The 15,933-nt window shown below is 39.5% G+C and overlaps 1 protein-coding gene across 13 annotated transcripts in view; it reads left to right on the forward strand.

The window, feature by feature from the left end:
- GANC (glucosidase alpha, neutral C) overlaps positions 1 to 15,933 on the forward strand; it is a 98,074-nt gene that overhangs the window by 19,413 nt on the left and 62,728 nt on the right. For 11 of the 13 annotated variants that reach the window (XR_006699784.3, XM_015452709.4, XM_045397204.3 and 8 more), the window contains 2 exons: positions 6,931 to 7,113; positions 11,741 to 11,786. Coding sequence is in view for 10 of the 13 variants with exons in the window: in XM_015452709.4 (XP_015308195.3) it covers positions 6,931 to 7,113; positions 11,741 to 11,786 (229 nt within the window). In the remaining 3 variants the exon portion in view is untranslated. The remainder of the gene's footprint in view (positions 1 to 6,930; positions 7,114 to 11,740; positions 11,787 to 15,933) is intronic. The other 2 variants (XM_073995604.1, XM_073995605.1) reach the window with 1 other exon arrangement.

The following is a 15,933-nucleotide window of genomic DNA, read 5'->3' on the forward strand; positions in this document are numbered from 1 at the left end:
AAAACCTAAAAGAAATTGATAAATTCCTGTACACGTACACTCTCCAAAGACTAAACCAGAAAGACGTTGAATCCCTGAATAGACCAATAACAGGCTCTGAAATTGAGGCAATAATTAATAGCCTACCAACTAAAAAAAGTCCAGGACTAGACAGATTCATAGCCGAACTCTACCAGAGGTACAAGGAGGAGCTGGTACCATTCCTTCTGAAAGTATTCCAATCAATAGAAAAAGAGGGAATCCTCCCTAACTCATTTTATGAGGCCAACATCATCTTGATACCAAAGCCTGGCAGAGACACAACCAAAAAAGAGAATTTTAGACCAATATCCCTGATGAACATCGATGCAAAACTCGTCAGTAAAATACTGGCAAACTGAATCCAGCAGCACATCAAAAAGCTTATCCACCATGATCAAGTGGGCTTCATCCCTGGAATGCAAGGCTGGTTCAACATACACAAATCAATAAATGTAATCCAGCATGTAAACAGAACCAAAGACAAAAACCACTTGATTATCTCAATAGATGCAGAAAAGGCCTTTGACAAAATTCAATAGCCCTTTATGCTAAAAACTCTCAATAAATTCTGTATTGATGGAACATATTTCAAAATGATAAGAGCTATTTATGACAAACTCACAGCCAATACCATACTGAATGGGCAAAAACTGGAAGCATTCACTTTGAAGACAGGGATGCCCTCTCTCACCACTCCTATTCAACATAGTGTTGGAAGTTCTGGCCAGGGCAATCAGGCAGAAGAAAGAAATAAAGGGTATTCAATTCAATTAGGAAAAGAGGAATTCAAATTGTCTCTGTTTGCAGATGACATGATTGTATATTTAGAAAACCCCATCGTCTCAGCCCAAAATCTCCCTTAAGTTGATAAGCAACTTCAGCAAAGTCTCAGGATACAAAATCAATGTGCAAAAATCACAAGCATTCCTACACACCAATAACAGACAAACAGCCAAATCATGAGGGAACTCGTATTCACAATTGCTTCAAATAGAATAAAATACCTAGGAATCCAACTTACAAGGAACGTGAAGGACCTCTTCAAGGAGAACTACAAACTGCTGCTCAATGAAATAAAAGAGGACACAAACAAATGGAAGGACATTCCATGCTCATGGATAGGAAGAATCAATATCGTGAAAATAGCCATACTGCCCAAGGTGATTTATAGATTCAATGCCATCCCCAGTAAGCTACCAATGACTTTCTTCACAGAATTGGAAAAAACTACTTTAAAGTTCATATGGAACCAAAAAAGAGCCAACATTGCCAAGACAATCCTGAGCCAAAAGAACAAAGCTGAAGGCATCACACTACCTGACTTCTAACTATACTATAAGGCTACAGTAAGCAAAACAGCATGGTACCGGTACCAAAACAGAGATATAGACCAATGGAACAGAAAAGAGCCCTCAGAAATAATACCACATATCTATAACTATCTGATCTTAGACAAACCTGAGAAAAACAAGAAATGGGGAAAGGATTCCCTATTTAATAAATGGTGCTGGGAAAACTGGCTAGCCATATGTAGAAAGCTGAAATTGGATCCCTTCTTTACACCTTATACAAAAATTAATTAAAGATGGATTAGAGACTCAAATGTCAGACCTAAAACCATAAAAACCCTAGAAGAAAACCTAGGCAATACTGTTCAGGACATAGGCATGGGCAAGGACTTCATGTCTAAAATACCAAAAGCAATGTCAACAAAAGCCAAAATTGACAAATGGGATCTAATCAAACTAAAGAGCTTCTGCACAGCAAAAGAAACTACCATCAGAGTGAACAGGCAACCTACAGAACGGGAGAAAATTTTTGCAATCTACGCATCTGACAAAGGGCTAATATCCAGAACCTACAAAGAACTCAAACAAATTTACAAGAAAAAAACAACCCCATCAAAAAGTGGGTGAAGGATATGAAGACACTTCTCAAAAGAAGACATTTATGCAGCCAACAGACACATGAAAAAGTGCTCATCGTCACTCGCCATCAGAAAAATGCAAATCAAAACCACAGTGAGGTACTGCCTCACACCAGTTATAATGGTGATCATTAAAAAGTTGGGAAACAACAGGTGCTGGGAGGATGTGGAGAAATAGGAACACTTTTACACCGTTGGTCAGACTGTAATCTAGTTCAACCATTGTGGAAGACAGTGTGGCAATTCCTCAAGGATCTTGAACTAGAAATACCATTTGACCCAGCCATCCCATTACTGGGTATATACCCAAAGGATTATAAATCATGCTGCTATAAAGACACATGCACACATATGTTTATTGTGGCACTATTCACAATAGCAAAGACTTGGAACCAACCCAAATGTCCATCAGTGACAGATTGGATTAAGAAAATGCGGCACATATACACTATGGAATACTATGCAGTCATAAAAAAGGATGAGTTCATGTCTTTTGTAGGGAAATGGATGCAGCTGGATACCATCATTCTCAGTAAACTGTCACAAGAACAGAAAATCAAACACTGCATGTTCTCACTCATAGGTGGGAATTGAACAATTAGAACACTTGGACACAGGAAGGGGAACATCACACACCAGGGCCTGTTGTGGGGTGGGGGGAGTGGGGAAGGATAGCATTAGGAGAAATACCTTATGTAAATGACAAGTTAATGGGTGCAGCACACCAATGTGGCACAGGTATACATATGTAACAAACCTGCACGTTGTGCACATGTACCCTAGAACTTAAAGTATAATAAAAAAAAGTCAATACATTATAATGAGAAATTAATTCATTTATGATAGAATTATCAAAAGTTTAAAATACATCTATTCACTGAGCCACACTATGTGCCAATAACTTAGTGAACATAATTTTTTAAAATTTTATTCTTTGATAGAGACAGAGTCTTGCTGTGTTTCCCCAGCTGGTTTCAAACTCCTGGCCTCAAATGATTCTCCCTCCTCTTCCTCCGACAGTGTTGGGGTTATCGGCATGAGCCACAATGCCTGCCCTGAATAAGAACTTAAAAGAGACTGTTTCTGAAGTCTTTTGCAGTTTGGCAATTGAATCAATGCATACATAAAACCTGGCCACAGTATGTTATTTTCTGTTATCCTGAAGAATATACAGCCTTCACAATTTTTACACTTGTGTTCATAAGTAAGTTAATGTGTAATTTTCTCTTTCCATGCTGGCTTTGCCATGATTTAGGGTCCAGGTGATAATTCATTTGGTATGGTAAATATGGTATTAGTTCTGCTTCTGTTCTGACTTCTTTCTGGAGGGCCTTTGGCTACTGTAGTAACTGGAAAGCTAAAAACTACATTTCTTCATTTCCCAGACTCCCTTTTTCTATAGGTTCTGATGTAATTCAGTTTCCACCAGTCAGATGCACTTAAAAAACCTGGATTTCAGAACTGAGTTCCTCTTTTTGCTTATATGGATTTTGTACCTGTAGAGTGACTCTTAAGGCCATTAGTTAAGGCCATGATTTACTCATCTCTGAATTATAGCTAAGGTGGCATGATCCCAGAGCCCAGCAGTTATCATAGTGACTTCTGATAACTCAAGTTCCTGATTCTAGCTAAGATAGAAGGTCAATTGGCCATACAGTTACACAGTATTTTTCTAGGGGTCATTCCTGGACATGCAGCCTGGAACCTATTACCTCAACCCTTCCCATGATGTCATAAGCAACAGATTATCCATATGAAGTCATTTATTTTCTGCTTAAAATAGCCAGAGTTGTTTTTGTTTTCTACAATAGAGCCTTGGTTGATATAGTAGTTGCTGTTAGAAATGAATATAAGCAATAGCCCCTCAAGGATGGGAATATGAGATTGACTGCCTGACCTAGCTGGATTTGGAGGCAGTGAGGACGTATTTACCAATAGAGGATGGGATACTATTGTTACAGGCTGAATTGTGTTCCCCCAAAATTTCAGGTGTTGAGCCCTAACCTCTAGTACTCAGAATGTGACTGTATTTTGAGATAGGGCCTTTAAAGCACTAAATAAGTTAAAACGGGGTGATTAGGGTAGGCCCTAATCCGTTAAACCTGGTGCCCTTGTGAGAAGTGGAGATTAGGACACAGACGTAGGCACAGAGGGACAACCACGTGAAGATACAGTGAGAGGCAGCCATCTGCAAGCCCAGGAAATAGGCCTCACAAGAAACCCAACTTTCGGACACCTTGATCTTGGACTTCTAGCCTCCAGAATTAAGAGAAAATAAATTTCTGTTGTTCAAGCTACCCAGTTTGTCATATTTTCTTATGGTAGCCCTGCCAAACTAATACAACTAATAATAGACCACAAAATTCTGTGGCAACGTTACTTAAATGACTACTGGTGGTCAACTAAAATAAAGTGGCCCATTGAAAGCAGACCAAGAGGTAGGGCCATACTGCATCATGATTATCATGCAGAATTCAGAGCTCTAAGGTGGCTTGGCTGCTTCAACTTCACTGAAGAGTTTAAAGAAAGAAAACTGTAGTCTCAGGCCTTTAAATTCTTAGCTCAAGGTATTGTCAGAAGATTGATAATTTTCTGTGACAATCCTAAAAGTCCTCTTATCTGCTGTAGCTGCAGGTACATGTAGCTGAAAATCAGAGGCAGAGTTTGATATTGCAGGCTCTGAATTAGGCCATAAGTTGAATTCATAGCCTCATCAGGCCTGTGACTTTCAGGCATTAACTGGAAAAACCTAGAAGTCTTCAAAATTGAATAGCAGGCTGAGTGCAGCAGCTCACACCTATAATCCCAATACTTTGGGAGGCCAAGGCAGGAGGATTGCTTGAGGTCAAGGGTTGTAAACCAGACTGGACAACAAAGTGAGACTGCGTCTCTACAAAAAATTTAAAAATTAACCAGGCATGGTAGCACACACCTGTAGTCCTAGCTACTCAGGAGGCTGTGGTGGAAGGATCACTTGAGCCCCGTGGTTCAAGGCCGCAGTGAACTATGATCACACCACTGCACTCCAGCCTGGCTGATGGAGCAAGACCCTGTCTCTAAAAAAAAATCAAGTTTTTAAAAATTGAATAACAATATTTGGGAAGAGTTGGATAATTCTAAATAGTCAAACCTCAAAATTTCACTAGCCCTCCCATTTCAGCAGAAGCAACCCCTCCTATGAAGGCAGGTGAAACTGATCCTGCCTTGCTTGGATACCCTGTATTGACCTCACCTAAAATATACATGCACAGGGATTCCAGTGCTCCTTGTGCCCAACCCCTACCACCCTTCACTGCCTCCAGACCCACCATCAAAGTCAGATCCCGACATGCCCAGAGAGCCAATTACAGACAAACCCAGGGGGAGAAGGCTTGCATGCCTGAAAAATTGTAAGACTACATAATGGCAAAAAAAAAAACAACAACAACTGGGAAATATGCATGGAAATGGTTTCCAAGGAATTCCTAGACCAGAAGGAACTTAATTGTAGATCAGGCTAAATTTATTGACACAGGAACACGTACCAGAGAATGTAGATTTGATATATGCTAGCTTGGGCAGTGAGAATGGCTCTGATTGATGGCTTAGTTGGTTAATTATCATCTGAACTCAGCTATGGATTCTTTTGAGTGAAGCTGAGATATCAGGAATTCCTTGGCATGGTATAGAGGAAATGATCCATAAACTTAGACAGATAAAGATGTTGGAGTGGATTTGTTTCATGCAACCAGCTCATCTAGCCCCTCTGGATTCTGTTCCCCACGAGATCCAGAACATACCCCCTTCACTGAGAAACTGATGAGGGAGTACTTGGAAAGCACTGTAGTGAACATCTTCCTTTTGTGGGCTGGAGATGATGGTGGGAAATGATGCCGTTAAAATGGTCTCCCTGATTTCAGTGGAGATAATGAGACTCCAGGTAGCAGAGGCAGAGTAGAAACATTTAGTTGTCAGAGACAAGGTGAATATAATTCCATTATGTGTGGTAGGGCCCATGTAGTACTCAAAATGGTTTGATGCTTGGGGCAGTAAGCAATTTATGGCGGGGTGCATTAGACTGACAAATATGAACCACAGTCCTACTTAATGGAATAATCAAAAGAACTCTGTCTAGGTTCATTGAACAGTGAGAGACAGCCTCTCAGCCTTCTCCAGAGTTAATTTCCAGATCCGAAGCATCTTGCTTGAAGAGGAGACATAGAATCCATGGAGAAGGACTGAAAAGACGTAATAAGAACCTAAACTGTCTCTTTTTACCTTCCTTAAAGAGTCCTGTGAACATTTACTAGGCACACTGTGCACTGGAGAAAGGGAATTATCTAGCTTTGAGGGATTTTAAGTGCTGTGTTTGAGCTTACATAATTCTTGTGGATCTAAAACATCCTAACAGTGTACCTGTGAAATTGGAGGCTGGTGGGAATCAGGCAATAAATAGGTAAATAAAAATTTGACCCAGTTCCATCTCACTGTGGACCCTATCTGTGTTATTTCCTCGGTTTCTGAGTATGTGATTGGAATGAGAAAGAAAAACAATATTTAGATTTTGCACACCAAAATCTAGAAAGTTACTAGGCATTCCAGACCAAGGTAATGATGATGACGATGATGATAGCTAACATTTATTGTTTTTTTTTTTTAATGTGTCTGGCACTGTGTCAAGAGCTTTACACATGTGATCTCATTTAATTCTCTGCAGAAATTTTGTTGTTCCTTTTGTTATTTTCACTTTACAGATAAGGAAACCAAAACCTAGAAAGGTTGGATAACTTTGTTATCCAAAGTTATAAAGTATATGTAGAGTTATGCTCAATTTAAGTTCTTTGGCACCAAAACCAATGCTCTCGTTAACGTTTCTCTATTGCCTTATCTATGGCTATGTCACATGAATAGTGATTTACTAATTAATTACTTGGCAGTACAAATCACATAAGGCCATGTAAACCTATAGCGGCTTGTTTTTCTCTTCCTGCTTTGTTTTCTAGGCTGATTTCATGCTCAGGGGACACAGGGAATCTGATATTGGCAGATGGAAAAGGAGGCCTGAAGTGCCATATCACAGCAAACCCATTCAAGGTAGACTTGGTGTCTGAAGAAGAGGTTGTGATTAGCATAAATTCCCTGGGCCAATTATACTTTGAGCATTTACAGATTCTTCACAAACAAAGGTATTCTTATGCATTACTTGACACATAAAGACCTTAACATAACCTGATTAATGAATATCAGTTGCCTAAACAGATAACATATCACCATAGAAAATTGGTTTGCCTTATTTACTCTAGTATTGTTTTTGAGAAATTTTATCTTTTCACCTGTGAAGGTGAATACAGGCTTTATGACAAAAATAATTCCCAAACTTTTGTAAATGTTACACTCTTAACATGTCCTGTGTGTGACTGATGGCATTCTCTACCCTACACACCCTTCTATAAAAGCACCCTGTTGACCCGACAAACGTTAATGTGAACTAGCATACCTTCGTAATTTCACTTCACTCCCTTACAATAACACAGATTACCCTAGACTTGAATAGTTGTCCAGGAATTTTCTGGGACCATCTGCTTGATCAAAGCTGTTTGTGTGGGTGCTCACATGAATTAGGAGGTGGTGGTAAGGGAAATATTCTTCTTCCGTTCTTACCAATACTGTTTTAAAATCTTGTAGTCTATAGTTCTTTCTATTTTTATCACAATAATAAACATATTATATGGTCTGCAGAAAACATTCAACATTCCTTATTCCAACATAGTGATTTTTCTGAGTTTCAACTCATTTGTATTTTAAAATTTTGATATTAAAAATATCATCTTCTCATCTCAGAACTAATACTTGTTCATCATAGGCAAATTAGAAAATATTGAAGAAAATTTAAAATCCCTATAATCTCTCCACCTACTCTGTTAGTGTCTTCTGAATATCCAAGTACTTGTTTAACTGAAAAATACTAATAATAGCATAACAAATATCTGTGTACCCACTACCCATGTTCTTTATATTTAAAGCCTTTTTTCTAGCCAGGTGCAGTGGCTCACGCCTGTAATCATAATACTTTGGGAGGCCGAGTTGGGCAAATCAGTTGAGCCCAAGAATTTGAGGTCAGCCTGGGCAACATGGTGAAACCCTGTCCTACAAAAACTACAAAAAAATTAGCTGAGTGTAATAGCATGCGCCTGTAGTCCCAACTACTTGGGAGGCTGAGGTGGGAGGATCACTTGAGCCCAGGAGGTCAAGACTGCAGTGAGCTGTGATTGTGCCACTGCACTCCAGCCTGGGCAACAAAGCGAGATTCTGTCTCAAAACAAACAAACAAACAAACAAAAAAAACCGCTTTTTTTTCTTTTGTAAACCCCCATGATTTTGTTCTGTTTTCTTTTAAACGTTGTTCCTTTCCTATCTAAGTTGATCCTTTTACTTATGTAGAAGAGGCACATGGTACAAAGGAGTGTATATTAATACACATTTCTATATAATAGTAGTAAAGAATCTCCTTCCCCCTTTGTCCTCTAGCCACCCACTTTCCATCCTTGAAAGTAATGTGTTCTGGCCAGGCACGGTGGCTCATGCCTGCAATCCCAGCACTTTGGGAGGCCAAGGCAGGCGGATCACCTGAGGTCAGGAGTTCGAGACCAGCCTGGCCAATATGGTGAAACACTATCTCTAACTAAAAATACAAAAATTTAGCCAGGTGTAGTAGCGCGTGCCTGTAGTACCAGCTACTCAAGAGGCCGAGGCAGGAGAATCACTTGAACCCGGGAGGCGGAGGTTGCAGTAAGCTGAGAACACGCCACTGCACTCCAGCCTGGGCAACAGAGCAAGACTTTGTCTCAAAGAAAAAGAAAAAAAAGAAAGTAATGTGTTTCCAGTTTTTTTGTGTATCCTTTCAGAAACAATTTATGTATATACATTTTATATATATTCTTTGACTTTTCCTTTCCTGACACAAATGGCGCCACCTTTACACATTATTCTACACCTTGCTTTTTTTCTCTTAACAATGTGATAATTCTTAATTTCTTTAAAGCAGCTACATAATTTCTGTTTTATGGCTGTACTGTGATTCACTGAGTAAATTCTCTATTGAAGAATTTAAAGTTGTTTCTAATCTTGTTTTACAACTAGTTTACTAATAACCTTGAATATGTGTCATTGTGCAGATATACAAGTGTATTTATAGTATAGAGTCATAAAAAGATAGTTGTTGATCAGATGGTTTGTGCATTTGTAGTTTTTTCTTTTTGTTGAGATGGAGTCTCGCTCTGTCGCCCAGGCTGGAGTGCAGCGGCATGATCTCGGCTCACTGCAAGCTCCGCCTCCTGGGTTCATTCCATTCTCCTGCCTTAGCCTGCCAAGTAGCTGGGACTACAGGTGCCCGCCACCATGCCCGGCTAATTTTCTTTTTGTATTTTTAGTAGAGAGGGGGTTTCACTGTGTTAGGATGATCTCAATCTCCTGACCTCGTGATCCACCTGCCTCAGCCTCCCAAAGTGCTGTGATTAAAGGCGTGAGCCACCGTGCCCGGCCTATAGTTTTCATAGATATGGCCAAATTGCCTTCCATAGAGGTTGTACTGGTAGTTATAGTTCCATGATTTACATTTATATTTATAATTATATTTGTGTTAGAAAAATCAGATGATCTAACTGGAAAAAATTTTAAGTTAGATTTTAACCTCGTAACATTAACAAAAATAAATTGCAGATGAATTAAAATTAAACATAACAAGACAAAAATAGAAGAAAATATAGAACAATATTTTTGTAATTGTGATAGTGTGACATAAACTAAAGAGCCATAGGAAAAGATTGATGCATTTGGTTACTTACACATTTTAAGCTTTGATTCTACTCAGAAAGCAACACAGGAAAAAAAAAATAAGCTTTATTATAGACACACACACACACAGCATGAACAAAATTAAAAGTCAAGGACTTCCAGTTTCCCTTCTGGCATGTAAGGAGGTTAGAAGTCACTACTCCATCCTAACAATGGCTAAAAAGCTCAACAAATCAGTTTTTGCCTTATATAGTTTGATGTTCTGTTAGACTCATACACACATTAAGGATTGTTATGTTGGGCTGGGCACAATGGCTTATGGCTGTAATCCCAGCACTTTGGGAGGCTGAGGCAGGCAGATCTTCTGAGGTCAGGAGTTCAAGACCAGCCTGGCCAACATGCTGAAACTCTGTCTCTACTAAAAATATGAAAAATTAGCCAGGTGTGGTGGCAGGTACCTGTAATTCCAGCTAATTAGGAGGTTGAGGCAGAAGAATCGCTTGAACCCGGGAGGTGGAGGTTGCAGTGAGCCGAGATCACGCTATTGCACTCCAGGCTGGGCGACAAGAGTGAAATTCCGTCTCAAAAAAAAAAAAAGATTGTTATGTCTGCTTGGAGTATTAATCCCTTTATCATTATGTAATATCCTTCTTTATCCCCCCAAATTTTCCTTGCTTTGAAATCTGTTCTGTCTGAAATTAATACATCTACTCTTACTCTCTTTTGATTGGTGTTAGCATAGTATATCTTACCTTCAGAGGTAACCAGTTTACTAAATTTTGTGTTAATCACTTCCTTGGGTTTGGTTTGGTTTTAAGACGGAGTTTCACTGTTGTTGCTCAGGCTGGAGTGCAGTGATGCGATCTTGGCTCACTGCAACCTCCACTTCCCAGGTTCAAGCGATTCTTCTGCCTCAGCCTCCCAAGTAGCTGGGATTACAGGCTCCCACTACCATATTCCAGCTAATTTTTGTATTTTTAGTAGAGACAAGGTTTCACCAGGGGTTCAAGGCTCGTCTTGAACTCCTGACCTCAGGTAATCTACCCACATCGGCCTCCCAAAGTGCCCAGATTATAGGTATGAGCTGCTGCACCCGGCCTCCTTGGGGGTTTTTAATTGCATTCCCACATATGTATGAATTTCCAAACAACATATTATTTGGATTTGCCTTTTCTAAAAAAACTTTTATGTAATAAAAGTATGCTGTATAGATCCTTTTGTAATATATTTTTCACTCTAATTTTTTTTCTTTTTCCATTTCTTTTTTTTTTGGAAGACAGGGTCTCACTATGTTGCCCATTAAATGTATAAAAGTTAGCCTACATCATTCATGCTCATAGAAATACAAACTGAAATACATTTATTTTTTTCTACAATTTTAGATTTGGCAAAAACTGAAAGATTGATAAAATCCAACATTGTTAAGAATGTGGGGAAATGAGCGCTCAAATACAACTCTAGGTGGAAGACTAAATTGTCACAGTCATTCCAAAAGACTGTACATTATGGTGCTGTGTTCTGGGAGTAAGGAGAGTCACACTGAGTGAAGGGAGCTATGTTCTACCTTGCTTACTGAGGTTTTGTTGAAATATTATGAGCATGTTTAACATTTATAATAAAAAATGATAAAAGCATTTTTTAAAGAGTTAACAAAATTAAAATACTTCTACATTAAGAAATGAAGTTATTAGATGAATGTTCATCATTACTGTCCAATTTTATAAACTCATTTAAAAATTTTTTTTTATTGTTTAAAGATGAGAGCTCACTATGTTACCCAGGCTGACATTGAACTCCTGGGTTTAAGTGACACTCTAGCCTCAGCCTCCCAAGTAGCTGGGATTACAGGCAGGCACCACTGCACCTGGCTTCATTTTTATTTTTATAATGATGTTATATTTAATACGTTAAAGATATAACTTATGGGGTCTTAAAAGTTGGAAATGAAAATCTTTATCATTGAACAAAATTCTATCAGTCTTGCCATTGAGTGAAACAACTTTATTTATGTTAAAACAGAGCTGCTAAAGAAAATGAGGAGGAGGCATCAGTGGACACCTCTCAGGTAATCTAGATTGATCTATTTATTGTTATCTTTTTCACCATCATCATAATGATAGGGCATATAAGGAATTCTCTTTCTTCCTTCTATGGAAGGGTGCTTGTTAAATGATCTACTGCATATAAATAGGACCACCTGTTTATTTGGCTCACCTTGTCATCTCATTCATTCATTCACTCATTCATTCATAAAAACAGATGCTTCCTGAGTGCCTGCCTTTTGCCAGGCATTATTGCTAGGCAAGGAGAATCAGCCTTGAATAAAACAAATCCCAAACCTGTTCTCATGGAAATTAGAATCTACTGGGAAAGATAGACATTAAGTAAGTAATTACAAGCATGAGGAGTGTTACAAAATTGTGCTACAGAAGAATACAAGAGATCTGGCCAAGATGAGGGTCAAGAAAGACCTTCTGAGGGAAATAATGTTAAAGCTGAAACTGATGTGTTAGTATACACAAATCAAAAAGTGGGGAAAAGAACATTCCAGGTAGAGGGAACTGCATATTCAAAGATCTGGAGGTAGGACGGAGCATATTCCATTTGAAGAAATGGAATATGTATGCAATATATATTTATTTTAGCTGGAGAAAGGAAAGCAAAGGGGAGGGTGGTATGTAACGAGGCTAGAGAGATAGGCAGGGCAGTGCTGTGGACAGATTTGTAATAATTCTTTTATCTAACAATTATTTGTTAAGTACCTCCTATATCCCAGTCTCTTTTCATGGAATTGGTGAGACATCATTGAAAAATATAAGTCCCCCATTTATCATGGAGCTTACCTTCTTCCAAGCCATATTAACCTTTCTGAGTTTGTCATAAGAGCAAAGGAAAACTTTGGAACAGTTCTAAGTAGCAGAGATGCATGGTCTTATTTCTATTTTAAAAAGATTATTTTGCTGAATTGTGAAGAATGGACACTCCAGAAATCATCTCTGTCTTCATTCCCAGTCAGATGTATCTTCAAAAGAGCACTTTTCACGACATTGATTCTTCCTATCCATGAGGATGGAATGTTTTATCATTTGTGTCCTCACTTGTTTCCTTGAGCAGTGGTTTGTAGTTCTCCTTGAAGAGGCCCTTCACATCCCTTGTTAGCTGTATTCCTAGATATTTTATTCCCTTTGTAGCAATTGTGAATGGGAGTTCATTCAGGATTTGACTCTCTGATTGTCTAGTGTGAATGTAAAGGCATGCTTGTGATTTTTGCACATTGATTTTGTATCCTCAGACTTCGCTGAAGTTGCTTATCAGTTTAAGGATTTTTGGGGGCTGAGATGATGGTATTTTCTAAATATAAAATCATGTCGTCTACAAGCAGACAACTTGACTTCCTCTCTTCCTATTTGAATACTCTTTATTTCTTCCTCTTGCCTGATTGCCTTGGCCAGAACTTCCAAATACTACGTTGAATAGGAGTGGTGAGAGAGGGCATCCTTGTCCTGTGCCGGTTTTCAAAGGGAATGCTTCCAGCTTTTGCCCATTCAATATGATATTGGCTGTGGGTTTGTCATAAGTAACTCTTATTATTTTGAGATATATTCCATCAATATGTAGTTCATTGAGAGTTTTTAACATGAAGGATGTTGAATTTTATCAAAGGCCTTTTCTGCATCTGTTGAGATAATCATGTGATTTTTGTCTTTGGTTCTGTTTATGTGATGGATTATGTTTATTGATTTGCATATGTTGAACCAGCCTTGCTCCAGAGATGAAGCTGAGTTGATCACGTTGGATAAATTTTTTGATGTGCTGCTGGATTCGGTTTGCCAGTATTTTATTGAGGATTTTCACTTTGATATTTATCAGGGATATTGGCCTGAAGTTTTCTTACTGCCCAAAAGAATTTATAGAGTCAATGCTATTCCTATCAAACTACCATTGACATTCTTCACAGAATTAGAAACAACTATCTTAAATTTCGCATGGAATCAAAGAAGATCCCATATAGCCAAGACAATCCTAAGCAAAAAGAACAAATCTGGAGCCATCACATTACCTGACTTCAGACTATACTACAAGGCTGCAGTAAGCAAAACAGCATGGTACTGGTACCAGAACAGACATATAGACCAGTGGAACAGAACAGAGACCTCAGAAATAACCAAATAACACCACACATGTACAACCATTTGATCTTCGAGACACCTGACAAAAACAAGCAATGGGGAAAGGATCTCCTATTGAATAAATGGTGCTGGGAAAACTGACTAGCCATATGCGGAAAACTGAAACTGGATCCCTTCCATACACCTTATACAAAAATTAACTCAAGATGAATTAAATACTTAAATGTAAAACCCAAAACCATAAAAACCCTAGAAGAAAACCTAGACAATACCATTCAGGACATGGGCATGGGCAAAGACTTCATGATGAAAACACCAAAAGCAAATGCAATAAAAACCAAAATTGACAAATGGGATCTAATTAAACTAAAGAGCTTCTGCACAGCAAAAGAAATGATCATCAGAGTAAACAGGCAACTTACAGAATGGGAGAAAATTTTTGCAATCTACCCATCTGAAAAAGTGCTAATATCCAGAATTTACAAGGAACCTAAGCAAATTTACAAGCAAAAACAACCCTATCAAAACATAGGCAAAGGATATGAACAGACACTTCTCAAAAGAAGACATTTACATGGCCAACAAACATATGAAAAAAAGCTCATCATCACTGATCATCAGAGAAATGCAAATCAAAACCACAATGAGATACCATCTCACACCTGTCAGAACGATGATTATTAAAAAGTCAAAAAACAATAGATGCTGGCAAGGCTCTGGAGAAATAGGAACGCTTTTACACTCTTGGTGGAAATGTAAATTAGTTCATTGTAGAAGACAGTATAGTGATTCCTCAAGGATCTAGAACCAGAAATACCATTTGACCCAGCAGTCCCATTACTGGGTATATACCCAAAGGAATATAAATCATTCTACTATAAAGACACATGCACATGTATGTTTATTGCAGCACTGTTTACAATAGCAAAGACATGGAACCAACCCAAGTGCCCATCAATGATAAACTGGATAAAGAAAATGTGGGACTGGGTGTGTGGCTCATGCCTGTAATCCCAGCACTTTGGGAGGCCGAGGCAAGTGGATCACCTGAGGTTGGGAGTTCGAGACCAGCCTGATCAACATGGAGAAACCCTGTCTGTACTAAAAATACAAAATTAGCTGCGCATGGTAGTGCACACCTGTAATCCCAGCCACTAGGGAGGCTGAAGCAGGAGAATCACATGAACCTGGGAGGTGGAGGTTGCGGCGAGCCAAGATTGCGCCATTGCACTCCAGCCTGGGCAACAAGAGCGAAACTCCATCTCAAAAAAAAAAAAAAGAAAATGTGGTACGCTGGCAAGATGGCCGCACAGCTCCGGTCTGCAGCTCCCAGCAAGATCAACGCAGAAGGCAGGTGATCTCTGAATATCCAACTGAAGTGTCTGACTCATCCCATTGGGACTGGTTAGAGAGTGGGTGCAGCCCACGGAGGCTGAGCCGAAGCAGGGTGGGGCATTGCCTCACCCGGGAAGCACAAGGGATCGGGAACCTCCCTCCCCTAGCCAAGAGAAACCACGAGAGACTGTGCTGTGAGAAATGGTACATTCTGGCCCAGATACTACACTTCTCCCATTGTCTTGGTAACCCACAGACCAGGAGATTCCCTCAGGTACCTACACCACCAGGGCCCTGGTTTTCAAGCACAAAACTGGGTGGCTGTTTGGGCAGACACCAAGCTAGCTGCATGGTTTTTTTTAAATACCCCAGTAGCGCCTGGAACACCAGCGAGACAGAACTGTTCACTCCCCTGGAAAGGGGACTGAAGTCAGGGAGCCAAGTGGTCTAGCTCAGCAGATCCCAATGCCACGGAACCCAGCAAGTTAAGATCCACTAACTTGAAATTCTCACTGCCAGCACAGCAGTCTGAAGTTGACCTGGGACACTCAAGCTTGGTGGGACGAGTGGCGTCCGCCATTACTGAGGCTTGAGTAGGCAGTTTTCCCCTCACAGTCTAAACAGAGCCACCTGGAAGTTTGAACTGGGTGGAGCCCACTGCAGCTTGGCAAAGCTGCTGTAGCCAGACTGCCTTTCTAGATTTCTCCTGCCTGGGCAGGGCATCTCTGAAAGAAAGGCAGTAGCCCC

The sequence above is a fragment of the Macaca fascicularis genome, chromosome 7, assembly GCF_037993035.2.
Source record: "Macaca fascicularis isolate 582-1 chromosome 7, T2T-MFA8v1.1".
Lineage (NCBI taxonomy): Eukaryota > Metazoa > Chordata > Mammalia > Primates > Cercopithecidae > Macaca > Macaca fascicularis.